Raw genomic sequence first — 27,802 nt, 5'->3', positions numbered from 1 at the left:
ATAAAAAGTGGAATTAAAGAAACTTAGTTTCCTTTAGATTCATGTTTTGTAGCTGGCTTTCCTGGTAACTAACTGAAGCTCTTCCCACTTTCGGGGCGTTCATTACTATCTCTCCCTTTGTGTAAATTCTTAGTATCTACTATGGCTTAAGATCCCACTGCATACAGTTGCCAATGTGAGATGCTCTCTCTCAGCCTGATAATGTATTTTCACAAATAGAGTATTGTAGGAAGTTAATAAGACTGCCACCCTTGTCAGATTTTGTTGAAATAGGAATTGGCTAAAAAAAATGACTAAGATTACTAGGGAAAGAGGGCAGGCAAGCATAGAAAATACACACACATGCAGACAGAATGCTAAAATATGTCTCCATGGAACACCAAGCTGAAAACACATTCATAGATGTTTCTCTTACCAGTTATTGCTGCTGAGGTGTATGATCCAGCTGCTAGCTGTTTGATCTTGTGCTCGCTGGTAAAAAAACTAATTAAATGAAACGTGGTCCTTTCCTCTGTGTCACCTAATCCCAACTGACCTTCACTGTTACCTCCAGCAGCATATACATTTCCTTTTTCTGCATATAGAAAAGCACATGTAATACACAGAATGAGGACATTCTCATCAGTGGCAACAAGATGTCTGAAAAAATGGGGCAAGTCATTTAACTTTTCTGTGGAAAAAATGTAACAGAAAAGTGGAGGTGTATTGCCCTTAGGTATTCTAAAGTTGATGTTAGAAGTTTATTTTGTAACTAGCAAGGCAGCTTTCCTGCACCCACTTGAATAGGAACATTCTAAAGGTCTTCCACGTTCTTAGACCAAGAGAGTTTCTCCACCATCTTGGAGACTGATCTAAAAAGTAAATATAGTCTGAAATTCTTCAAGAGTTCTGACAAAGCAACTTCCAGTGGCCCTGGCAGCCAGAAGAACCTCCTTTCCCAAAGACTGCACAATTTAATTTAAGATAAAACAGGACAAAAATGGAGAATGATATCACAGGCAAGAAAATTAAAGTCATATTAGTGCATAAGAGATGCATAACTTGATAGTTTTGAACAGTGAGAATGAAATACATTTTTGCTTAGGTTTTTATTAGAATTATTTTACTCATTTCAATATTTAAATCACTTTCTATTTATCTAAGTAGCTCTTTATCCTGCTTTACAATCTTAAAATTGAAGTTAAAGCTGATGATTATCTTCACCTTAAGAGAACGTCAAGATTTATATGTTTAATTTTAGTATGTTTCACATTTAAAGTGCTCATCTATGATGAAAAAGATAAGGCCCATTAATAACACAAACCCAGACACAAATGTGATAAGCAACTGACATACAATTGACAAATGGTCCTTGCTATATAAATGGCCACAAATTACCTAGCCAAAGTGTACACTAAAAGTGACTAATACTTATCCTGTGCAGTCTGGCATACTCAACTGTTATTAAAATGTGCTGTTTTATTCTAATAGTCTTATTTATGGGGCTCAGGGCATCTACATATATAAATCCCCTAATAATCAAACAATCTTCCTTACAACATCACTGCAAGCATAAGGATTGCAACCACAAAGGTGGCTATTCTTTTACATAAATTTTAGAAGCATGACAGGCATTTGCATCAAATCTCTGCATACTGTCTCTAAAAATTTATTTTTTAGTTTAAATTAACGGTTTATTTATCTAAAGCTTAATAAAGCACATTGTCAGAGAAATGGCAGAATGCCTTGTCTAACTAAAAGGCAACAAACTTTTAGAAGGCTTCAAAACAGTATGCTCTATGCATCTTTACCCAAATATATAACTTCACACTATTAAAGACACATTACCTGTCAAACATAACTTTGAGTACAGATATATAGAAAATACTAATATATCTTTACAGGGCCTAAAAGGAATATTGATAATTATTAATCACACCTCAAATGTAGGCACCCAATTTATTCATCTGTCCATTGCTAGCAATCTCTTATATAGTACTAATTTATACATATCTTGGCACAGAATAATACAAGCATTCAAAGAACTGGATATAAAAGCAGCCGAGTCTTAACAGCCCCATTTTGAGTTTTTTTTTCTTTCCTGAATACTTCTGGGTTTCCTGATGTAGTTCTGCATGAAACCAAAGGAAGAAACCTACCTTTAACATGTATATAATATAGATTACATACCTGTGTAAACTAATGTGTGGTTTCTTCCACAAACAGCAAGTTTAGTTTTTTCTGGTTTTAAAGCTATAAATTAAAGGGGAAAAATTACAAACAGATTAATAGATGGTTCAACAGCAAAGTGTTCTATGCTCTACAGGAAGTTCTTTGATTTTTTTCATATTTTTACCAATGGAATGTAAAGCTACAAGACTAGTTGGCTATACAAACTCAGCACATTACCTAGTAAATCAGCATTCCTCCTAAGAAAGGGAAACAGACATAGTCCTAAAAAACTTATAGCTGCCATTCAGGTTAACTCAGTAATCGCTACTTTATCACAATGCCACATTCCACAAAACTTACCATTTATAAGATAGGCCTCAAAGAATAGATCAAGTTGCACTAAAATAAACATGTATGGAGCTTTCTTCAGTTGTCATTAATCATATAATACTTAAATCACTCTCTTGCTCTTCCCACTAATTTAGATCTTCAAAACCATCCTGTTTTTTCATGTTACCCTCCCTACCTTCCCTGATTATGCAAAACTACTTTTTTTGCTAGGCTTTTGCTCTGTACTGCCCTCTTGTTGATCATTAAACTTACAAGCTGCTAAGGACAGTCCCATCTGAACTTGTACCTAAAATAACAGGAAAGGTTGCATATACCATCCTTTCTCAATCTCAGCTCAAATATCATTCACCCATGCATGCACCTCTCAGCAGTTTGGTCACAGTGAAAGACTGGGAATGTATGTAAGAGGAGTTATGAAGAACTATTTTGCTGAGAAAGTGAGAACGCAAAGGTGCCTTTTCTCCCAGGCTAAGCACACACCATTTCAGAAACAGAGGAAAAAAAAAAATTACTGCCTTTTCCCTCCACTCTCCAATTACTGATCTTTGCCTTAAGGATTTATCTTCCCTCTACCGTGTCTATTTACCCTATATAATATTCTTGATGCTTGTAAGACAGCATTATTTTTATAATTTATATAATTTTTTAATTGCTTTTCCACTATACTGGTCTATGACAAAGCTGGCAACCATCATTCCTTTCACAAAGCCTTACTCAGCCCTTCCAACCCAACCTTCATCAGCTCCATAACATTCAGATTATGCTCCCTTTTACTTTCTACCAAATCACTAAATAAATCTACCTACTTAAGTCTGAATTGTCTCTGGTGTATCATAGAGACACAAGCACAAATCCTCCAAATTCAGAGTCCTGCCCATTCTACATGACACCTACCACAACCAACTGGAAACTGTGGCATTTCCAGTGTTAGCTTCTTCCTAAATTCTTAATTTGTTGCTTTATATCCCTGTGCTCTACATCCTGCCTCAGACATGATCTTAATGAGTCCTTCACTAGCCTGTGCTCCCTATCCTTCCTCCTACTTATGCCAACAAATCATAACAGATAATTGCAATATTTACAACATTGTGGGTATTTTTTCATAACCAATTTCGTTAGCCTCTAGTCAAATCCAGGAAGACATTTTCTCAGGAAACATGCAGCCATGACCATTTGGCCCCAAGCAGAAGTTGAAAAGTGTGTCTTTGCAACCCCACTGCCAAAGCCAGCCAATGCCTGAAAGCTGGTGAGAAAAGCTCCAGCAACTTCTCCAGCTGCCTATTGCCAAGAGAAGACAGATACCCCTGCCTTGTGACATTTTTCAATGGAAGCCAGGCTGGTTTTCAATTCCTGTCATATTCTCTTTGACTTTTATTCTCCTTTGCAATCTGATAGTAAAAACAAAGATAGACACCCAATCTATTTAAGCCAAGGTGAAAATCAGCTTCTCACACGGTTGACAGAAGATGTGAACCTGAGAGTAGCTATTCTCCCTCTGAAGTGAAATATATAGAGAGGAGCAGATAGAACACAGCAAAATACACTAAAACAGGAAGAAAAGAGTTTGAGCAAACTCGATAATTTGTTTTTAATTATAAACTAACAGATTGACCTGCTGACAGAAAGGATGAGGGTAAATAGATTTAATGGTGAAGAGGAACATCTTAATGGCATGGATCTGATTTGACATAAGTAAGAGGACAGGAAAAAATATTTACTTGTTAGTTTTGTTTGACAAGATAAAACTGCCTGGGAAAGATTAAACAGATAACCAAATGAAATGAAAACATATTGGACAAAATATAATAATAGCATATGGGCATTTACTTTACTGCTTTTTCAGACTTCACACAAATATATTAATATTTATGCACCCTCAGGCACTTCTTACACTTGCTAAAAATGTAGCAGTATTTGTAGAAAGTCCCTGTTAGATTTTTCTAGTTTATAAAGGTACAAACATAAATGTGATACGAAAATTATACAATGCTCTTGGAACCCTTGATCTCTAACACATGCACAATATGGCAGAGATCAAGCACTGGATAAATTTCCTTGCAAACAATGTGAAGATGCACAGAAAAGGCAAATATTACATAAAATGAGAACCCTCAGAAAGATAGGATTCTAAGTATCTGAAGTAATCTTCAGGCTCTAAAGTACTTAGAATCTGGAAGCGACAGAAAATCAGTCAGGGATCCTTTTAAGTTATCTCTGTGTGCTTGTGCAGTAATACACTACACGTGATGAGTAAAGAAAGCAGAATCAGTTATTCTGGAACTGCATATTATAAAGCACTTCTTCACCTGGGTCACCTTTCAAAAAGGCAAATAAATCAAACAAACCTTTAACACATGTTGGTTTGCTGACAGTATTCTTTGATCCTAGTCCTAACTGGCCCCAGTTGTTACTGCCAAACATGTAAAGTTTACCGTTTCCTGAAAAAAAAGACACAATGAGAACCCATAGGAGTGTTTGATTATTCAGCAGCTTTATAAACACGGACAACAAGAAGATGGTCAGTCACACTTTACACTATTTACTACTTCCTTTTTAATGAAAACTTTAAGATTAGTCAATTCCGTACTTTAATGTAAACAATAATTACTGTCCTTGTGCTTTTCCAAGAGAAAAGTAGTAATTGCATTATGTACGTAAAAAACTACTTTTTCCAGTAATTTAACACAGCACTTTTGTTCTGCAATTGGCTCCCTCTGTAAGTGAGGATGTGCAAGGAATGAGACTGGGATTTGTTTAATGGATGGCATAGCCAATAGCTTTATCAATACCAAAATATCCCTGGACTTTTGGGGGATGCATACAATTAGCACAACATGAAAACTGTAGCTGTATATGTATGGCCAAATTTTATCTCTCGATTAAAAAAAAGCAAACAAACACCTAAACGATCTCAGTAGATAGCATCAATTTATCACTCTCAAACAAATTTTATTATGACATTTTATATACACGTGTTTAGTGAGAAATCCTCAGCCAGAAGAATGCACAAAATAGCAGACCAAACTTCTCCTTTAGTTACACAACAGATAAACTGCTCTTCAGAAAACAAAAAAATAAGGTGTACTCTTGGACAGGCCCTGAGGTTCAGGAACCACAGTATCAACAGGACAACTTATACAACGACAGTACATTTAACTGAGGACCCACATCTATTACTCTAGAATTCATAATATTCAGCTTTTTTTATTGTCTAAAGGGGGAAAAGTCTATTTTATTACTGCTAGATATCTTCTCTTGAAAGGATTTACAAATTTGTGCTTCTACAGAACATGGTTTATGATAAATTTTCAAATGTGTTTGCAAGTTACGTGGGTTTTCCTTTGGACATATATGTCTATCATATAAGCCTTTTTGGTTCTGTATATCTTTCACCGTGGACTAGTTTGGTACTCTGCATATAAAAAAAGAATGTATAAGAACACCATACAGTCAGGCAGTTTTGTACACTTAAATGCAAACATTATCTTACAAAACTTTATCAGGAATAATGCTAGAATCATGTCAGAAACTGATATGACATGCCTTTGAATTTACAAGTTTGACCGTTACAAACAGCCAACTGTTGTAACTCAGAATAACCAATGTTTTTTAGAGGCTGGTATATGAATAGATTGATAAGTTTCAGAGACATACAGATCAGACAGCCAACTGTGACTACTGATAATACCTTCAAATTATTATTTTTCCATTATTTTTAAATATTACCTTTTGCAAAGTTGTGAAGTCCACATAAAAGACAAAACCCTTGCTCCAACAGAAATCTTTGCAAAACATCAGAAACTGAGTTTGCAAAACCTTTTACAACTGCTAAAAGGAGATTGTTTACTTTTACTGGAACTTTGCAGACCTTTGTGAGTTAGAGATTACACCACAGAGCTGTCACATAAATGAACTTTCAGTCACCCCAGCCACCAACAATTATCACATGAGCACAACACATAACTGCAATTCCACATAATCATACCAAAATATTATGGCTGATGAAGGTTCTGGATGTGATTTACAGAGAGTTTGATGCTATACTTCAAAATTTTTTTTAAATACCTACTCTGTTACAAAAATTCCATTTATTTTCTAAAATATAACCATGTAGTTTTTTTAAAAAAAAAAACCCTAACAATATCTAGTACCTTAAGACCCAACCAGATTCTTGGATTTGATAGCTTTTGGAATAATGGTCAATGTGTCAGTATTATGTCTTGCCAATAAAGCGGGAAGGGAGAAATCTGAGGTCAAATTACATTAACAATTTAACTACTAGCATTTATACCACCATCCAGCTGTTGATTATGCAATCAGGTCAAAATGCATGGAGAGTTGTCTGAGAGCAAAACACACCTCAACAAAGAAAATTTTTATTAAAAAATGGCATCCTACGCTGCTATATATATCTCTGTATCCTGTTCTACACCTTTTAAATGCCTTACAAGAGAGTAATACCCATGCAGGATTACGATGCCAAGTTGCCATCATTCAATCGTATCACATTCTATTTCATCCATTCAGAATTCCAGTATAGGCTGGGGGCCACCAGCTGGAGAGCAGCTTTGCAGAGAAGGCCCTGGGGGTTCTGGTGGACACCAAGTTGACCATGAGCCAGCAACGCGTCCTTGTGGCAAAGAAGGCCAACAGTACGCTGGGCTGCATTAGGCCGAGCGTTACCAGCAGGTCAAAGGAGGGGATCTTTTCCTCTACTCAGCACTAGTGAGGCCACACCTGGAATGCTGGGTCCAGTTTTGGGCTCCCCAGCACAAGAGAGATGTGGACATACTGAAGCGAGTCCAGCAAAGGGCCACAAAGATGATCAAGGGACTGAAGCATCTCTCATACCATGACATACAAGACTGTTTAGCCTTGAGAAGAGAAGGCTCAGGGGGATCTGATCAATGTTTATGTCTGACAAGAGGGTGCAAAGAAGACAGAGCCAGACTCTTCTTACTGGAGCCCAATGACAGGACAAGAGGCAAAGGACACAAACTGAAACACAGGAAATTCCATCAAACATAAGAAAATACTTTTGTACTGTTAGGGTGGTTGAACATCAAACCTGGTTGCCCAAAGAGGTTCTTGAGTCTCCATCTTTGGGGACAGTCAAAACCCAACTGGACACAGTCCTGAGCAACCTGCTCTAGCTGATCCTGCTTGAGCAGGAGGGTTGGACCAGATGATTTCAAGGTCCCTTCCAAACTTGACTATTCTGTGATTCTTTTCATCTTATAATCTGATATTTCTTGTAGCAGTCTGTTAATTCAGACATTGCTTCAGAATTCAAGAGGCTAAAGAGATGAGAGGAATTTTTTTATATTATGTAACAGCTGAGTGACAGCCTTTTATAATTTCAGGCTTCCAACACTTAGTAGTGTAACAGAAAATAAGAAAATTGCGAAGCAGATAATTCAGACAGTGAATGCAAACCAATAGGCACTGCAAAGGAACCAAACCAGATGCCTGTAATGAAGGAACACATCTGGGTTTTGGAACAGGCACATGATTCAACCTAGCTGGCCAGGAAATGCTACAGAATTTTGTATGCAAAAAGCGCTATTTTTGTAATTGCATACTGAGCTATCTCTAGTCATCACCACAGTTGCATTAAAGTGACAATTACTTCAATAGCAGATGAATAGGCAAGGATCATAGTTCGAAATCTCGCAAACTTAGATTGCTCTTGTCTGCTTCCTCTTTGGTGCTGATAAATGCACAGCATGGCCGGCTGCCATCTGGAATGGCTGGCAGAAGACAGGTACAGCAGAATAAGATTAATTACTCTGGGAAACAGAAGGGAAACAACAGGATATCAAGAGACTACTAGGACTGTTGGGGCAACAGAAACGCATATTCCCAACTCCAGTCTCCATGTTCCTCCTGATGCAATACTGGGGTACTTCTCCAAAGCATGTATATATTGGTGTATCACCAGTGGATATTTCACCAACATTTAGAGCAATTAGGGAAGCCACAGGATGCTTACATCTTAAGGGACAGAGAACTCTGTGAGAGACTTCAAGAAGAGAGTGTTTCCTAACCAGCATATATCCCATATGGGTGACTGCTATCATAACTGTGATTCCTGGGAAATCCATCCATCACATGCTCCTCTGGTTCATGAAGCTATAGTAGAGCCATTCACATAGCAGCAAGGAAACACCAGCTGAGCAAAAGTTACTAGATACTCAACATGCTTCATGGTAAGAAAATGGCAGGTAGACAAGTATTCCTATCACTGATGTTTAAAGGTGTTTTACATATTTTCTCCATTGCTCTTTAAATGATACTGGTAGGGGAGAGACATAAAATAGGGAGACTATGTACTGACTTTGAGTATTTATATATATGGCTGATTACAAGATTCTTTCAAGAAGCTAGACCTGGGCAAAACTTTAGGGCAGAGTACAATACACCAGGCACCATGATTCCTTTGTATTTATTTGTGCTATTTTGTAAATAAACTGTGTTAACAGTTCACTTAAAATTCACATACAAATCAAGTGTATCTCATGAGAATGGGGATGACACCAGTTTTGTTAGACAAGTCATGATATTCCCCAAATACAAGCTTTATGGAGCAATAAAAACAGCAATGCTTAGGGCATTTAACACCACACAAACAAAAACAGCTCAGCACGTTGATTCCTACATGCTTATGTTGATCTTTGGTATGTGTAGAAGCAATCCTCCTTATTTTTCCCTTGCCGCTGAGTGCAAAAGATACTGTGCCATGTTCTGACGGCCTGTTGGTAGGCAGAAAGAATAGAAGGGACTCCTGTCCAAAGACCTGGAGAGACTGCAATGTCTCTTTGGTGCAAACTGTTGAACATTTAATGCCTTACAATATTTGAAATTATGTGCATAACATCCTGTTGTGCTATCTCATGCACCTCTTCACACTTCTGTTTTTTAACTTAAGACTTCTTTCTTTCCTTCTACTCCCTTGCACTGGGGACTTCCATTCCCTCCAGAGCTCTGAATCTAGAAAACGAATCTTCTGTCATCACCATCTTCCCCTTCATGAATAGGATCTGTCTCTCTGATAATAGGGTCTGTCTCTCTGATGAAATGTGGGCAAAATGCCTACGATACCCTAATCAAGGCCAATAAAGAATAAGACAGACAACTGTTAATTTTAACAGGTTTGCAGAAAAGAAAATACATTAATAGAAAGGAATTGAAAAGAGATTCTTAAAAATACACTTAAGGACACTTACTTCAGACCAGCTCCCAACTGGATGAATATACGTGGTTGCTTTCCAAAGCCTGCAACTATAAAAGATGTAGGGAGTGGACTGTCAGTATTCTTGAGCCAAAATATAGGGGTAAGGCAATAAATATTGTTAAATATAAGACAAGTGATGCTGGAAGACAGACAGCTCAGGATAGATCTAAAGAGGCAGCTTAAAAACATACCTGCTTGAACATTTTAATCAAGACCATGCCAGAGGAAGAGAGAAATCTGAGTAAGGAAATAAAAAATTCAACCCAAAACTCCAAAAGTGGAGGAGGAAATGTCACCCTGACTAGCTCAGCAAGCCAACTCAAAGTCAGAAAGAAACCAGCACTGCTTCTTTCTATTTGAACGTACAACCACAGTATGTAAATAAAATTTATTTTGGACTCTAACTCCTGATCTAGAAAGCCAAAGCACAGAGCGCTTTATATGTACTTTACACTTTTCTTCCTAAAAGCTATGTAGAAATATTGGTGTTGGATGTGATGAAAGTAGTATTTGAAATTTTCTGAATATTTTGTTTGAATGCTGAATATTAGTTCCTGTGCATTTTCTTCATTTGCATTCAGTCAACTTTCAGTGCTAGATGCAGCTGTCTCTCCAGCCCAAAATAAGCTTTTAGGAATGTTTTAAATCAGTTTGCATGATTATATTGCTCATAATTACTGAGACATTTTAGTATAAATCTGATACATTTCTATCAGATTTAAGTCTAGTAGTATTTCTACTTTTCCCTACATACATAAGTCCTAATACCTCTCTCAGGATGAAAAAAAAGGATGGGGGAATTTCGTGCCAGAAAATAAAGTGAAGCATGTGTTAACACCCACCTACTTGAGACACTTTCCCTTCCTCAATGAGTTTGATTGGCTCTTCCAGGTTAGGTTCAGCTGGATCTCAAGCAGCTCCTGGTTCCCCACGAGGTCTGTGCCTTTCTTGGTAAACTCATTATCAGCACACACTTTGGGAGTTCTTCTAGTCCCAGTGTTACCAATGGCATTCACCGAAGGCTGTAATTCCAGTGTATCATCCCACTCCATCTAACAGCAGAAGTGTGTGGTGCACATGTGCATGCACAGGTGTGAAAGCCAGATGAGGGACAGAGATTTTCCCTTGGCCTTCTTTGCCTTTTTATATGACTGCTGCAGTTTCTCTCCCATTGTTCAGTGTGCATCAGCATTTTGCCCCCACTTTTGTCTCTATTTTACAATGTCCTAAAAAACCTCTTGGTACCATAGCAATTTTGTACCCTCACTTCTACAGTCCCTTCTCTTCCAAAGCTTTGAGATAATTAAGATCTTTTTATTTAGAAATTCCTTTGGTGACATATCTATACACTACAACAGCAAAGGCCAGCTACAGAGATATTTGAAACATGATGTTTCAATGGGAAAAGACAGAGGAGAAAGGATGCTGAATGCAACTGTGATCTCCTAGGCAAGCTTGAAAAGCTTGATCCATGTGAGCACTGTTGCAGGGACACGGGTTAGCAGATTGTTGCTGGTTAGGCAATAGGGTTGGCATAGGCATGTGCAGGGGGAATTCAAGGAGGTGATTTAAACTGACCAGTCTAAACTTAGAATTATTCTAGTGCTTTTCCAAATTGGGTATTGGTATATGGAAAGATATATTAAAAAAAAAAAAAAAAAAGAAAGAAAGAAAGAAAGAAAATTTCACAGTGCCCCAGGTTACATTCTGATAAACTTTATGCAAAAGGCAATTTAATAAAATGTGTGCCAAGAAGTGTGAAGTTTTGTTCAAAATATAATCTATTCATGGATAATTCATCTTCTATGAAGTTAGGCTTGAAAAATTGATTGTATAGTTTTACCTCAAGATGTTCTGCAGTCCATAAAATCTATATTCTGCTTTTATCATGCTTGAAATTGTTCCTTCTAAAAAATTCAGCACCTTTAACTTTGCTTGGGGACATGGCAGGAAACCCTCAACAAAAATTATTTAATGATGAGTGACCCAGATAAACCATGGGACATGGATGAGGAATAAATATATTTCAATAAAAAATTCTGAAAATACACATAAGATTTTCTTAATAAGAAATTTCTATTATCTGTCAGAAGCCAGTTCTCAATATGTGTTCATCAGATCGGTTTCTTTCATGTAATTTTAAATAGAACAAATTCTTCAATGAGTATTGCTTCCAGCATTTCAAAGAAATGAAAGGGAACATTAATAAAGACTGCTCAGTGCATTGCATCTGAGCTTTTGGAATGTTTTTGCAATTTACTTGTGGTTTTAGTAGGATTTTCTAAGTTTTTTATCTGCTCTTTCAAGGGTTATTATTTTCAGTTCACAGTTAACTGATAATTCCAAATTTCATTTCTGAGATACAATTCTACATACTGTTCCAGGCAGGTTCCCAGTGAACTTGTTAACTATTGTCAACAGATCCTGTTTACCTCCATGATACAAAGCTCTCAATTTTAGATTGCCTGCTGGACATCATCAGTTTTACATAAAGTATTCAAACTGAACAATGCCATGTTTACTTTAAATCTAGTATAATACATTCCAGTTCTTCTTACAGATTCACTCATGAGCGTCCCTGAACATATCTTGTGAAATCCTTAGGTCACCTCCCACTAACTTCAGAGGGACCTGACAGCACTTATAAAATAGTTCCCTCTCCTCTCCCCTAAGCTTGTTTTCATATTATCTCAAAATCCAAATGAGAATCATAACTTTCCAAGGTGTCCAGATACATAACCTCTTATCATATACTTCATTTCCAATACTGACCTGTAACAATAGCAGTATGTTCATCTCCACATGATATGTGTACAGGCTTGTCATTTTTGAACCAGAACTTGCTAGGAATGTTTTCTGCAAATTTGCTTTTTCCGAATGTGAAAACAGCACCTGATTCTAAAACATAAAAAGACAATGTCAATTTTAATGCAAGTAAATTTTGCCTCATACTTTTAAAATAGTAATGTCCTATCCAATTACGCATTTTAGTTCCTCCTTTTTTTCTATTTTTTTTTTAATGACTGAAGTGTTTTCTTCTATGCTGTTTCACCAAGATGATGTCATTTTCAGGCTCACATTTTAGTCCTCGAGTTTCTTCCTAGCCTCCACGAATTTCCTAAGAGACTAGGTATTGTTTCAGGTATATTGTTTTCTAAGGATACAATAATTTACTTTATGTACTATACCACTGTCATCTAAGAAAGACTACTAGATGTATGAAAGACAGAAAAAACTCTGAGAAATTGCCCCCATACAGTAAAATAAAAAGCTCATCCTGAAAGCAGGTCGAGACAAAGAGTTCTCACTTACGTTTATACTTGAATTCAAACAGGTTTTCCAAATTGGATTAGAGAGACACACACACACTGTAAAGAGGTGACAGGCTCCAAACTGACCACTCTTCCTCACTCATCTGAAAAGATATATGTGCTCTAAAAAGGGCCCCCTAAAATCAAAACTCTTAGCCTTCAAAAACATGGGTTGCCACAACTGCCTTAGATCATGAGACTATGATCTAAAAAACTGGAACAAAACCACCCCCAAATATAACCCAGACAGCCCTTCCACCCTTGTAATCTGTCTAGTTTTCTCAGTTCTTCACACTTTCAAAAGCAAGTGTCAGCACTACTGTTTTAAATAATCTAACATTAACTATTCATTCACCTTTTAAAATAACACAAGTATTTTGAGAACACTTTTCATCATAACACTTCAAAATACTTCCTCAAAGTTTAAAAATTGAACTATGATCATAACATTTGGCTTGACATAGAAAATATTCATTCTACAAGAAAATAATAGAACTCAAAAGTTCACTGTGGCAAAGCAAAATTAGACATTCTACTTTAAAACTTCAAACCTTATGCTTTAACTACTGAGTCATTCTTTAGCAAATAAAAACAAGTACAGTGTACAATGTTTCAGAAAATAACAAATATGCTATAGTAAAATGACTATAAGGAGTAACAGTAGGCTGCTTCTGTAAGATCAAATGTAATAGTAACATTGCTTATATTGAAAATAAACACACTGAAATGTTTCATTCATGTCAATGGTCTGCAACCCACAGCCAATACCCAAAGTTCTCTTTTTACCTGTAAATTTGATATTCATTTTTACAGTTCTTTAACACAACAGTTTTCCCATACTTACAAATGACTTGTTATTTTATATACTGTTTGGCAGACCTATAGATTTGTTTACCGCCTACAGCTGTCACTTTCTTTGTTTTATTAAAAACACAATTTTGTGTAGAAGAATTCAAGCTTTTTATATAAATAAACCTGCAATCATGGATATATTGATAGAAGTTATCTAAAAACATTATTTTTATTTTGTTTTTTAATCTCCAGCTGGAAAAACATCCATGCTGCATACCATTTGATCATCCTTACAGTGATCTCTTTGGCACTGACGTTATGGTGGAGATGTCTGGTTTCTTTTCTTTTTTCTTTTAGAAACATTAACACAGAGAAAAATCATATATTCTTAATTCAATGCATACAAAAAAAGCAAAAAATTTAATTCATATTGCATCAGTTAAATGTACTTTATAGCTCATTAACTGCATAACTGAAATCTAAGCTGTCAATCAGGAAATCAAATCCTAGCAACTTATAAAATTAAAATCCATAAAATATAAGTGAGTTGTTTGATGTCTCAGCAGCAGGTGAATTTTTACAGATTGCCACAGGTCAAACCACAGACCAAACCTCACTTTTTTTTATTTTTTTTTTTAACGGAAGAAGCTGCCTGCTTAACATTGTACCAGTAGGCAAAACTGATAAAGAAAGCAACGTTACCCCCGTGTAACCTTTCGCGGCAGCGGGTAAGCCCCACACAACGCGTCAGGGATTTTTCCTCAGACGCCTGCAAACGCGAACCCAGACCCACGGCCTCAGGGGAGCCCGCGCGGCCCCACGGCCGTCGGGCCCCCGCGTGACGTCCCCGCGCCCCGGGGCGGGGGGGGGGGGGCGGGCAGCGGCCGCTGAAGGGCAACGGGCGCACCAGGTGTCATCCCCCCCCGCCACGGCGGACCTAAAGGCCCGCGGTCCGGAGCTCCGTCCCCGCGGGCCCCGGCACCACTCACCGGGCACTGGCAGCTCCCCCTCCTCGGCCATGGCAACTCCGGGCGGGCGCTGCCCCCAACCCCCTCCACGGCGGCGCCGCGCCGCTCCGCCGCCGGAAGTAAACAAAGCCCCTGCCACTAGCAACGGCCATAGAGAGCGTCCGGCCGCCTCGAGCGCCCGCAGGCCGGGAGGGGGCGACCCCGCTTGGCGGACGGCTGCAGCGTTCCCTGCCGGCGGGCGGTGAGACTGGCGGCGGGGCGGGGCCCCATGGGCGGGGGGGGGCAGGGGGCGGGGCTCCGCTGCCGCGCGCCGCGGGCGGGGCTGGCGGCGGCCGTTGGAGGCGGGGTCCTCCCAGCGGCAGGCTGGCGGAGGAGGTGTGTGCTCGGCGCATTTGGTGTCCTCTCATGGCTGGTGGTTGCCCCCTTCCTCGAACCCTGCCTCCAAGCAGGGGTTCCCTGCCTCCTGGGAGAGAGGCTGTGGGTGAAGGCAGAGACGGTGCTGAGCACTGTGTGCCTTGTCCCTCAATCACGGGCCCCATTCAGTGGCAGTCCCACATCTTCCTTGTTCTGCCATTTAACACCGATGGAGCAAGAGAAGCGCTTTCTGTGGCCCTTGGTGGCCCTTGTAAGTCTCAGTCCCAGCTAAGTTTTGCTTTCCCAACACCATCTGCACATGCCTGGGCAACGTTTCTGTATTTTTCCTTTGTAGCCTGTCCCTGCTTCCATCTCCTGCATGATGCTTTTTTGCATTGGACGTCTGGCATGACTTCCCTGATTAGCCAAGCCAGGCCTCTCATATGTCTGCTTGTTTTTCTGAGTATTCAGACAGACTGTTCTTGGGCTTGGAGGAAGTTGCCTTCTTCCCTGGACAAGCCACGGGCCCTCTGCTGAAGCCCAGAGTCTGTACATTGCTCCTCCCCTTACTCACTCCCCTCAGGAAGAACTCCACGATTGCTGCTTGGTGGCTCTCCCAAGCTGACCCGCGTTTGGAAAGCCGTGACCTGCAGTGCTCTTGGCTTGCTGCTGAGCCTGAAAAGTGCCTCCCTCAGGGGTCTGAGTCAGTAGCCCGCCCTGCCTGGAGCACTGTTAGCACAGACAAGCCACACTGAGAGCTTCTTCTCAAGGGAAAACAGTTTTATTAAAAACCTCTCGAGGAAATGTTTGCCGACCCCCTACCTCCTGGTCTCGGCTCAGGGCGTGGACTCCTCAAGGTGAGCCATGCCTGTGCTGCCTCCTGCTGCATGCTCTGGCCTTTGCTATGGCCTTGGGTCTTGGAAACTGCCTACCTCAGTCACCAGAATGCTCTGGAACCTTCAAGAGCCGCTTGGGCTTCTCTCGGACTTGCTAGCATCCCTCTAGCTGGACCTGCCCTGGTTTCTCAGGTTCTTGGGGCAGCTCTGGGCTGGTTTTGCTGCCTATTTCCTTGGGAGCCTGGCTAGCAGTGGAGCCATGACTTCCACTTGCTGGGCAGGGAAGGGGCGTGGGGACTGCTTGTCCTCCTTTTGGAGAGCTGGGGACTCCTAGGCGCACACCTCTTGCCCCTGCCCCTGCCCCTGCCCCTGCCCCTGCGGGGAGCGGAGGCGTTGCAGATGCTGTGCTATGCAGAGCTATGGGCTGCTGCCTCCGTCTCCTCTGCCTGCTTGTCTTACCCCTCCACTCCCCAGTGCTGCTTCCCCTGGAGAAAGGGAGGTGTTGTGGGTCAAGCCCTCCCTGTGGGGAGGAAGGAGGCCTTGGGTAAAAGGCTGCACTCAGAAGCTGCTGCCAAAGGGTCTTCCTGCGCTTCATCAAGACTGTCCCCTCCAGCCACCGCCTTGCCCCCTCCCTCTGGGACGTCTCCCAGCCCAGCTCACCTCAGCAGCGAGTGACCCAACGGAGCTGGCAACGCCTCTTCCCCATGCCCGACAGCCCTGGCAGCCCAGTGGACAGCTGCAGGGACAGGCAGTGGCTCCAGAGTTGAGCAGTGGGAGCTGCTGCTGCTGTCCCAAGAGAAAGAGGTGAGCAGCACCCGGCCTATGCCCAGTTCTCAGCGCCTCGTGCTCCCTCTTGCTTGGCAGGAGCCCGTGGGTGCACGGACAGGACCGGGTGAGACCCTGTGGCTGGGCAGTCCCTGGGCTGCGGGCAGCCTCGCAGCAAGGGCTCACACCCTGCTGCCTCCCTCTCTGCTCGCCTGCCTGCCTCCCGCTCACCTCTGCTCACCCATGGGGCACCATGGCTGGAGACGGCATCGCCCAAGCCTGAGGTACGGCACTGGGGGCCAAAACCTCCTGCTCCTTTCACCTGGCTCATCATCTCCCCTCCTGGGCATCACTTGCTGCACAAGTGCTGTCCTCGGCGCAGGGGCTTGAGTGCTGGGTGCAGCATTTGGGAGGAAAGTGCAGCCAGGAGGGAAACCCTCCCCTGGGCTTTCCTCCATGCGTCCAGGCGTCTGGCTCTTTCGCTCCCTTCATGCTCATTTCTGTATTTTTTTTTCCAGTCTGACATCTCCCCTTGCAGCTGCTGTTTTTTCCAAACACCTCAATCATTATTTTTTCTAAACTCCTCAGTTTGTCCTTGGGTTGCCTGAACAAATCCAAGCAACTAGCCGTCGCCGTGCAGGACTTCCCCAATGCAGGCTCTCCCGCTTGGGCAGTCAGTCTTTAATTTCTTATATATGGCTTAATTATATGATCCTCTCACTAGAATATAAACATATCACCATCTTTGAGAAAATATTTTTTGCCTGATGCCATCACTCTGAATTAAAGAAGTACTTTTTTTTTTCACAGATGAAGAAATGAGAAACTCATGGCCATATTTCAAAAGCACCTATTGCACATGCAGCATAAAGTCTTACTTGACAGAAATATCTGAAGATAAAAATTTTAAATGAAATCTCATCATTATTTAGGAATTGACCAACATCCAAATGTACAGAGAGCTTTAACATAAAGGGTTATGCAGGTCATAATACTTAAAGTTACTGGGCCTCACTGAGTGCTGTTTAATGCAACCATAGCACAATTTAAAGCTTATTCCAAAAAAAGGTCAACAAAAAAATTCGTTTTTAGTATGGTCATTCCCCATTCTTCTCTTGCCTTTTTCTGCTAGGGCATGCTCCTGTACAAGTACTTAACAAGCATGAAATTGCTAAAAAATGATGTTGACACAGCTGTAATAAAATGGTCCCACATAGAAATGCACAAACTGTGAGTTGTGCAATGGACCCTGTGAAAAATCTTTATCTATAGAATTTGACCAAGTAAAAGATTCAGTTTCAGCCCTCACCAGGTCCGGCCCTGACTGGAAAAATCAAAGATAAGGTTGTCTGTTCTTCATACTACCATTGTTTGCACAGCAGCACAACTCATTCTCTGCCTCTTACGACTTTGTTTCTCTTGACTTTATTTGCAGGACTAAGAGAAATCTAATGCGAAAGGAAGATGCTTTTTCATTTGAGGAACTTCTTCAGTATTACAAATTTATCAAAGAACAGCAAGCATCTGGTGCGACATTTTTGGTAAGCTTATCCTTTAGATTTCTCTGGCATTCACTGACATTTAATCAGAAACCTGGAGATGAAAGCAATTGAATTCTGTGAACAAGTAAGTGTTTCAGATAAAGGCTTGTTTTAGGGTGTTTAGTCCCCCTTTGCCTTCTGAGGCAGCAAGCTCTGAAACCTTGTGAGACTGGAGGATTTTCCTTTTAATGTTTGTGAAATCTTGTTAATTCTTTCCATGGGGTTTAGCAGCACATGAAAAAAATTCTTCTTGAGTTCAGCATACACTGCAGGTACTTGTAAACAATAAATAACTATCTGAATAAAGTGTCGAAAAATCTAATGTGTTTACACAAGTATTTTGACCAGTATGGGGGGAAGATTCCCTCCTCAAAGCTGCAAGGTGAATCTCAGCTTCAGCATTCATTTGTTTGTATACATGCTTGATGCATGCAGGAAGAGCAGTGTGTGATGAAGTTCAAAATTAACCATGTAGACCTGAAAACCTGACTTTGGATTCTTTCTTCAGTGGCATAGATTTTCCCATTCCCTGTGGCTTCAGAAACATACCTATCACAATGTTTCAGTGAGCCACTTCTAATGCTTGTCACATCTCAAGAATAGAGTTAAAATTAAAGACTTAGTTCCACATTTACATCAACTGGAAAACAAATGTTTTCCAAGTTATGCAATTCAGTTGCTACAGCTTTAAAGTGGTCCTGAAGCCTGGGTGATATTTTCTTTATGGATTTTGGGTTTCCACTGCTGGCAATTGGTGGGAACTTTCTCTGGTTAGCAGAGATGATAGAAAAGCAATTGTGGAAAGCAACTGCTAAGTCAGCGAATTTATTAGGCTGCCCATATAATAACTGGATGTTATTTTTAGGGTTCTGTTTTTACACTTTGTACATCATTACCATAAGCTATCATCACTGTCTGTGAACATAACAAGTTAAGCACACAAAGGTCGATACTGCAAGATAACCCAAGATCTAGCAAGCTATGCTAATGATCCTAAGTAATTGCTATCCCTGCTCAGCAGGGAATAAGCCAACTGTTTGACCTTGCTATTCTGCCTGCTACATTTTAACTTTGGTATGTTATCTCATGCCCCTTCTCTGGAATTTATTTGTCCACCGCTGTCTCTATTTCAGAAGATGGGGACAATAGGGAGGGGAACACATTTCTGAAGGTCATAGCAATAAAACAGAGTCATCATGGGAGCACAGAAATGTTGACAGGAAGGATCTCTAGTCCAACTTTCTGGTTGTAGCATGACAAGAGCAGATCAGGGCAGTTATGGATTTACTTACCAAGTCTTGAAAACCTCCAGGGATGGTGATTCCAAATCCTCTCTGGGTAGCCTATTTTAGTGCTATTTTATCTACCAGTGCAGAAGTTACAGAGATGGACGCTTCTCAATTCACCTCTCAGTAGAGCTAAATAGTAAAACAAGAGCTCATGAACAGAAATTGGTCTTTGGGAGGTTCAGAGTGGCAGTCTCTGTAACTGCCTTGAAGTAATCATAGGCTGCAATTAGAAACTCAAAGAGCAGTGCTGAGGATTAGAAACAATTCACTGAAGGACAGCAGAGTGACCAAGCAGCAAGCCATTGCATAGATGAGAACAGTACAAGTGAGTATTTTTTGTTCCCAAAACTAGACAAAATAGCAAATTCCTTTATGTTCTGGAGGGGAAAAATGAGAACACACAATTATGAAACTACATTTCCTTCAGAATATACCCACTGAAGTTAGAGCAAATCCCTTGTAAGCCTGAGTTTTCAAGGCTTGATTTCAATACTTTGCCTTGGTGGGATATTTTTCATTCTGTGGTGGAAGCTGCTTGGCACGTATGAATGACCGAACTTTCTTCAAATGCCAGGTATATTCCTCTCTGTGGGTATTGAATATAGAAGTGCAGGGAATCATCTTGCTAGCCCTGTATTTTGCTGTCACTTCAGTTTCTGGAATGGGTCATATGGGTGCTTTCTAACTTTTTCTAGGTTGTTTACCTTAGTTTGGAGACAGACATGGAGACAGAATTATAACAGTTACAGCAAAATATGTAACGTTATCTCATTAAAGATTGTGATGGTGTCAGTCTTTACGGCTTGGAAATGTACATTATTACTCTAAGTGTTACTGACAAGTGTTTATTACTGAAGTCATATATAACATTTAGACTGTATTTTACCTAAGAATCACATTTCAGAGACATCGTAAGAAAATACATACGCAAAATTTCTCTAAACTTTGAAAGCAAGAAATCCATTCTTTTGTCTGCTTAGTGCTGCAGACAGGTCCAGCCCTCCCGCAGTTCAGGCCCTGTGCAGAGACTGGATGCTGATTGTGCAAATTGATGGGAATCTTTGTAGTGCTCTGTGCTTAGCTTAGCGGTGAATCCTATGGTATTCTGCAAAACCTCTGGAGCACATTGCCCTCATATGTGACAGCATATACTGACTTCCAGGAGTATCTCCAGGGCATCTGCATTTCATGTACTACTTCTTCAAACCTTGTCCATGTTTCTGTGGTTATACATAAGCATTTTCACTATGAAAAAAGTCTTCATAGTGGAAGTGGTATAATGTGCAGCTATAGCACTTTTAAGGTATCTAGATGGAAAATGCACAGCCTTTAAATGTTTTCAAGTAAAGGAAAACTTCTGCTACTTGTTTTGAAAAGTCATGGAATTTGTGCTGGGATGTCAAACGGACAGTGATAATGTGTGCCATTACTTTAAGAGCTGTGGTCTTCCACTTTCAATTTCAGTTTGAGCCTATTCTTCCAGCTTTAACTGATAAAATGCTAAAATTTTAGAAGCCACCATAGGCCTATGTACTGGCTGGGCTTTGATTCATCGGAATTGACTTGAAGCATGAACAGAAATTACTACTTTTTTCCTGAGTTTTTCTGGCAACGGGCTCAAACACTTGACAATTGGCAAGTGTTATAACTGAGCCTGACTTCAAAGATGAGGTGAAGAGGAGCCTGCTTGGAAATAAAAGACCAGTAGTTGCACTCAGCCAATTTGTTTGTTTTTCTTTGATTTCCACTACACCAGATCAGTTTAAAATTGCTGCCTTTAATTAAGAAGGTATGTTTAGCTTGTACTCATCCAAACTTTAGCAAGAGTACAGTGCAAGCTGTGTTAGGTTAAAGGGGGCTGTAGAAGCAGTGCCAGAGAAGGGGCTGAACCGTCACTCTCCATTACTAGCCTTAAGCCTGCAGAAATATGGGCTTGATCTCCGCTGTTTCATTAAGACATGTCATCTAAGCTAACAAAAATGTTACTGTGTAACTTCTGTGAGTGATTATCAACATTCAATTTCACTTGATTCTAAAACTAGCTTTTCAGATTTGTAAATCTGGCTGGATGCACTGTGCACACACTGAATAAATACATTGCACACACTCTGAATATTTTTTTGTGTGACAGGAGAAGGGCCAGGGCATATGGCTATTCTGTTATTTTTAAATTTGGTTATTTTATTCCCAAGTGCCATATATAATCAAGAGATTTCGTAAACATTTATAGAAATGCCGTCTTTTATATGCACGAGGGTGGAATGTGGCAAGTGTCCTATCTATCCACAAAGCATGCAAGGGGGAGAAAGAGCACCAAGATCAGTTCCCCATATTTTGTGCCCTAAAGAGCAGATATACAGTCTAGTCATAAGTCATCAAAATGGCTTTATGCATTTAGGTTTATTTGATTAGACAGCACACAGTCAAGTCATACACATATCAGACGGCATAAGAAACTATATCCAATGCACTGATTATGATACAATTTGAGAGGCTGTTACTGTGGTGATCAACAGAGTAAATTGTGGCATGTTGTCTCCGTGAAACAGTAAAAGTTATTCAAACTAATTAACACAGGCCATCAAGTTTATCCAGCCAGGTCAGATGAGGGGAGTCAAATGAGACAGATTTCCGCTGCTTGCTTATTGGCTTTAGCATGAGTACAATTTATTGCCAAATGACCAAAAGCATATTTTTGTTGCTTTTTTTGATGCAGGTGTGGGCAACCAGCTCAAATGAATGTTCGCCTGAAAGGCCGTGACCTCCTCACTCTACAGAATTACACAGCAGATGAACTCAAGTATTTGCTATGGATGGCCTCAGATTTGAAACAAAGAATAAAGCGCAAAGGAGAGGTAAAATGCTTTAACTGTCATTTAGGTCACTCAGAGGGTGAAAATAAAGGTTGTTATGAAAGATATTGGGAATCAACAATTCAGCTGGCTTGTGCTAAACATCATCACTTAACCCCTTAAATACCGTAAATCATGTACCACAAATCAAAGAACCTTCCTGTAAAATGTTCAGAGTTGTTCTTCAGATACTTCAGACGACTTTGCCAATGAAAAGATCACACAGCTTTGTATAGCTAATTGTTATTGGCTAGCTCCATTCATCTACACATGGTGTACATGCAGCACTAAATGGTGTAGGAACTAGAAGACAGTTCCCTGTCCTATATGGGGAGAAAATTAGTATGAGTTCTCCTTAATGCTAGTTCAAATCAAGCCCCCAAATGCAGTTGCCTTTGGCCCCAGATTAGTTCTTTCTGTCTAACCTTCCCCATTGCTAATAACTTATTCGAAGGACAGAAGAACAGAACTATGATAAATTTATAATTATACTAATGGTGGATTAAAATGTGAAAGAAGTATTTCACACTGGAAAATGTCTAATGACTATAAAACTGAAATGCCTTCAATTCCTGTTTTCCAGTATTTGCCTTTGATGCAAGGAAAATCTTTAGCCATGATTTTTGAGAAGAGAAGCACAAGAACAAGATTATCCACAGAAACAGGTAGGTCGGAGCAATGGTCAGATTTATTTGAAACTCTCTCCTGTGAATATGTATGTACTGAAAAACACTACATAATTTTGTATTTGGGATTTTCTACTCAGAAGTCTAAAGTTGAAAAGCATAACTAGAAAAAGAATGGTAGCTAACTGTGTTTCACCCCACCTATTAATATTGCAGGCACATCCCTTTGATCACTGAAATTCCCCAAGATCATTCCAAAATGAGATAAAATAGAAATAAAACAACAGGCAGAAGTAAGTGTTTCTGATGTAAGCTCCCAGTCATATTGGCAAGATGCACACCCTCCTAACACACATTTTAGTAAGCATTTCAAATTTAATCCCGAGCAAGCGCTAATAAATATCTTTCTAATGTATTATGCATTACTCTTGTCATATTCCAGAGGATGTGTTTAGACTGGGAATCACAGTAATGCCTTGATGTAGATTAGGGAAAAAAGAAACTTAACATGATTACCTACAGGGGAAGATAACTTGATGGAGACTCCAGGGTATTAGCCTGCCTATAATAAGATCAGGCCCTGAAACATTATTCTTTCAGGATACAGTCCTGCAAGCACTGAAACACAAGCACATCTTTATTTACAAGATAGTTGCTCTGAAGTCAATGGGACCACTGAAATAAATCATTCATGTGCTTGTGTTAGCAATATTGTCCCTGTATTTTGTTGCTATATGTTCTAACTTCACACCCCAGGAACCCCTACAGGTTGGTGACTGTCTTATGGGTACATTTTTACTCATCAGGGAAGGAGAACCTTGCCCTTCTCACATTTAAATTGACCCAATATCCCTTAGGCTGACTTCTTCCCAGAGAAGGAACAGGAAACATTGAGTATTCACATTTCTTTATAAGGTAGCCAGAATGTAAAAATAATGGGAGGAAGATGCAAATTGGTCATCTGCAACCAATTCTGAGTTTGCCTTCATGTCCTCTGGCATAGTGCTTTGCTCGTTGATCCTGCCTGATAGACTTGTATCCTCCAGATAAGCAAGACTTATGTATGGGTTTTTATCTTGACTTCCCTCCCTGTGAAACCAGCCCACCTTTGAACTCTGGGGTTTTTAGGCCAGTTTATAACTGTCTGCCATCCTGGTACATTGGCAGGGAATCCTGAATTCCCTGAACCTGTTTATCCTTCTTGCGTGTATATTCTGAGGGAAGCATTATTTAGTCCCTGACTTTTGAAGGCTTATGGAAGGGAGAAGCTCAGGAAAGTTCAAATGAATTAGCTTAAGGCTGGGAGTTAATGCACATAAATTCATCCAAGGATTAAGCTCCAGTGAAAAAAGACCATTTATTTCTGAGTAAGAGCTTCCACAAGGGACTTTAATGCAGTTTAACTTATATGCATTAACTTCACACCTTCAGTTAATTGGTCTTAAGTCCCTTAAGCCTAAAACCTTTCTCCGAAGGCAGACTCAAATTTTTTTCAGGCCATGGAAATTCTATGCATTTCAGCTGCTTTTTAAGATACATGACTTCTCCCTTGGAATTTCTAACTCAAAGCAAATGTGGGGTCACACATGTTCCTTTTAGCTAAATAAACTAGTTTCATACCAATTTTCTAATGTCCAGTGAAAGATTGAAATGTTTATTTATAAAATGCACGAATCATCTCAAATAGCATTTCCCAAGAGCTGTACTCTCAAGATCTTGGGAAAGGTCACTTGTGGGACAAAGCTCTGGTGATCAGATTGATATGAATAAACTTTGCAACTCTCAGGAACAATTAGATGAAAATCAATGTGTTTCATTAAAAAGAAGTAGAATCTAGGAAAGCATTGGTTACAAAATCTGCTCTGTGCAGTGTCTAGGAGATTACTGCTATATATTAACACTGTGAAGGTCTTTTCAAAAGTCCTGTTGTCCCTATGCCTCTAAAGAGCTCCATACTTGAAAGATAGATAAACATTAATTTGTGATGCATTGTAAAAATAACAGTTGACATTTGTGTCTTTTCTAACATATTGTGTCTCTAAATTATGTTATTCTGATGACATTGGAACTGTATTGAATAATGTACTGATCCTTGTGGTATTTTTTATATATATATATATATATATATATATATATATATATGGTATATATATATTCTTTGATGCCTGAGTCTTTTGAACAAATATAATCTTGTCCTAATGAATATTTCTGAAATTCATATTATTTTTACATTTTTTAAGACTAGTAATAGTTTTAGAAGTTCAATGAAGAACTACAAATAACTTCCATAGCATATTGGCAAAATAAATCCAGTTTTGCTGAGCCTGATAAATTTATTGCTATCACTGACTATTATATTAGAAAATGTGTCATCTGTGCTATTATACTGGGAAATATGTCATCTGTTTGCAGTCATAATCCCAAACCCATTCTGTATAAAATCTTGCATAATTTTTGAAAACAAAGGTATTCCACATGGTCATATATTACTCATAAAATAAACATCCTCAGGCATGGCATAAAGGTGAATGCCCTGTTTTTGTTATAGCTTTGATGTAAAATATGCTGATTTTCCCTGATACTCTTAAAGTACATAGCTGCAGTTACTTTTCAGTGAGAAAATTAGAAATAAATCCAATCATTTCAGAGATGCTGAATGCAGACAATATGTCACAAAGTAGAAATGGAGAGGAAATAATGCAGGCAGAAAAGCTCTGTATACCTTCTTTCGTTGTGTACTAGAGACCCAGCTTCTGATACCTTTATAGAGGTATACTGCCACTGCCTTTAGTGGTATTACTCCCAGCTCACACTGGAATGAGAGGAAAATGAAGTCCGTGTCTGAAGACTACTACTTACAGTGACAATAATAGTTATATCACTTCGTATAGTCGAATGGACTGGTGATGGTAGTACATGGCAGGAAATGGAAAATGTTATTTAGTTAGAATGGCTAGTATTATGTAGCTTGGCTACATTTCAAAGGGGGCAAGAGGTCTCTGTTATCTTACTATCCGCTTAGACAGGTAGCTTTAAAAAAATACCATTAGGGTTTGGTCTTCTGCTTGAGAACTGTTCCTGTAATTGCTGTCTAAAGGATTCTTTGTTATCAGTCTAGGCAGAGAACAACTTTCCAGATTGTAAGTCTTGGTAGGCAGTGAGTAAGCTAGCAAATCCAAATCCAGATGTCTTGCAATGTGAAAAAAAAAAAAAAAGGGATCCTTCTTTGAGCTTGAGAAGATGGGTGTGTATGTCTCCTGGTGACAGAGAGGCAATCCCATAGCTGTGTATCCAGCATGTGAACTAGAGGATTCACTTTGGCCCCTTTACCCAACATGACAGGGACAGACTGGCATGGAGATCTCACCACTTGTCTGTATAACTATCAGAACTCATGTCCTTAATAAAAGAGTTTGCATAAGTCAGCTCAAGACTGTGCCACAGCCTGAGGCATGTTTGCTGCAGATGATGCAACAAAAATAAATATCAGCAGTTAACAATTCGCTTTAGATATGACCACCTTGCGACAATGAAGAGGATTAGATCTTCCCATTCACCACAGCACTCAAATCTGTGCTTGTTAATTGCTGAATTGGTGCTTGCGTATCTTCAGGAAGTTCTTCTGCTAGTATTCTGGATGCTAATTAAAGCACAGGCTCTTTCTTTGCAGCTATATCCAAAGCTAGAATACAGAGCTTCTGTATTTCCAGGTGGAAAGTTTTGGATGGAAATACGTTCTTGGGCCCTGCACAGATGGCTGGTTCATGAGCAGAAAGTCCTGAGCAATAGGACTCTGCTGTGTACATGGGCTCCAGGTGGTAGCTCTCACTGGGTTGCCTGATGTCTGACAATTCTAAATAAATGGTCTGATTCCTCTTTTCCTACCTGGGCATCATTTATAGAAAAACAGGACATGTCCATGGGAGCCTGGGATGTGACGGATCTACCAAAGTGTATTCATTTAGAAGCCTGAAGTGCATAACTGCTGTATTGTGTGGAACTTGTTGATATAAATCACTGACATAATCATATGTGACTTTGAAAAATAACTGCAGAAAACCTGAGAAGTTACCATGGATGACTTTTCATCCTTGAGGTCTTGACTTAAAAACCTATCATCTCGAATAGATGGGCTGTAACGTCCAGGCAACAGTTCACATACACATTCTTATAAATACAGTGTTTGTGTCTGTGCTGCAGAGAGGAGGTGAAAGTATCTGGGGAAACCTAAAAAAATTTCCTGCCTTAATACAAAAAGGCTTCTGAAAAAACAAGAAAGGAGGGCAGTGCAACCAGGAAATTTATAGTGAATGTTTTTATAATGATAAATAATAATAACAGAATTAGTAACACTTCATTCTTAAAAACTTGCTGGGTCTGACTCTAATCATTGCAAATTGAGGCAACCTTTAATGATGACAAAGGGAAAGTAAAATCAGGCCCATTCAGTAAAGTGAATATATACAGGCTGGACAGGGGAGAGATTGGACCTTCAGGTGGGGTCTGGAGCAACATTATTTTTAATCTGATGTTAAGGGAAATTGGGGCATTCAAAAGGCAGTGATTTTCTGATGTTATTTTTTATCCATTTGGTTTTAAAATCTAGGGACTGTCTGAATCAATCTGAAGTGGCAGACCTCATCTCAGCCCTGCCGTCTGCACGGGATGGACTTTAATAAGGGCTGCTCTGTGTTGGAGGTCTGGTTGTGGTGTGCTGACAGAGCAGCATGAA

General features: G+C 39.8%; 2 protein-coding genes across 5 annotated transcripts in view; one reads left to right on the top strand and one right to left on the bottom strand.

Annotated features, from left to right (window-relative positions):
• Positions 1-15,053, bottom strand: part of RPGR (retinitis pigmentosa GTPase regulator) — a 67,430-nt gene extending 52,377 nt beyond the window's left edge. Inside the window, exons 1-5 of one of the 4 annotated variants that reach the window (XM_064497662.1) lie at positions 14,829-15,053; positions 12,509-12,634; positions 4,848-4,940; positions 2,170-2,232; positions 416-574 (exon numbers count right to left, since the gene is read on the bottom strand). In XM_064497662.1, the coding sequence (XP_064353732.1) occupies positions 416-574; positions 2,170-2,232; positions 4,848-4,940; positions 12,509-12,634; positions 14,829-14,859 (472 nt within the window). In that variant the 5' untranslated portion in view covers positions 14,860-15,053. The remainder of the gene's footprint in view (positions 1-415; positions 575-2,169; positions 2,233-4,847; positions 4,941-12,508; positions 12,635-14,828) is intronic. The other 3 variants (XM_064497675.1, XM_026104110.2, XM_064497665.1) reach the window with 3 other exon arrangements.
• A 3,144-nt stretch (positions 15,054-18,197) lies between these two features.
• OTC (ornithine transcarbamylase) overlaps positions 18,198-27,802 on the top strand; it is a 30,328-nt gene continuing 20,723 nt past the window's right edge. The window contains exons 1-3 of the mRNA XM_026104119.2: positions 18,198-18,303; positions 22,309-22,447; positions 23,028-23,109. Coding sequence (XP_025959904.1) covers positions 18,227-18,303; positions 22,309-22,447; positions 23,028-23,109 — 298 coding nt within the window. The 5' untranslated portion in view covers positions 18,198-18,226. The remainder of the gene's footprint in view (positions 18,304-22,308; positions 22,448-23,027; positions 23,110-27,802) is intronic.

Source organism: Dromaius novaehollandiae, chromosome 1 (genome assembly GCF_036370855.1).
Source record: "Dromaius novaehollandiae isolate bDroNov1 chromosome 1, bDroNov1.hap1, whole genome shotgun sequence".
Lineage (NCBI taxonomy): Eukaryota > Metazoa > Chordata > Aves > Casuariiformes > Dromaiidae > Dromaius > Dromaius novaehollandiae.
The sequence above is the reverse complement of the archived record's forward strand: the minus strand, read 5'-3'. Positions and strand labels throughout refer to the sequence as shown.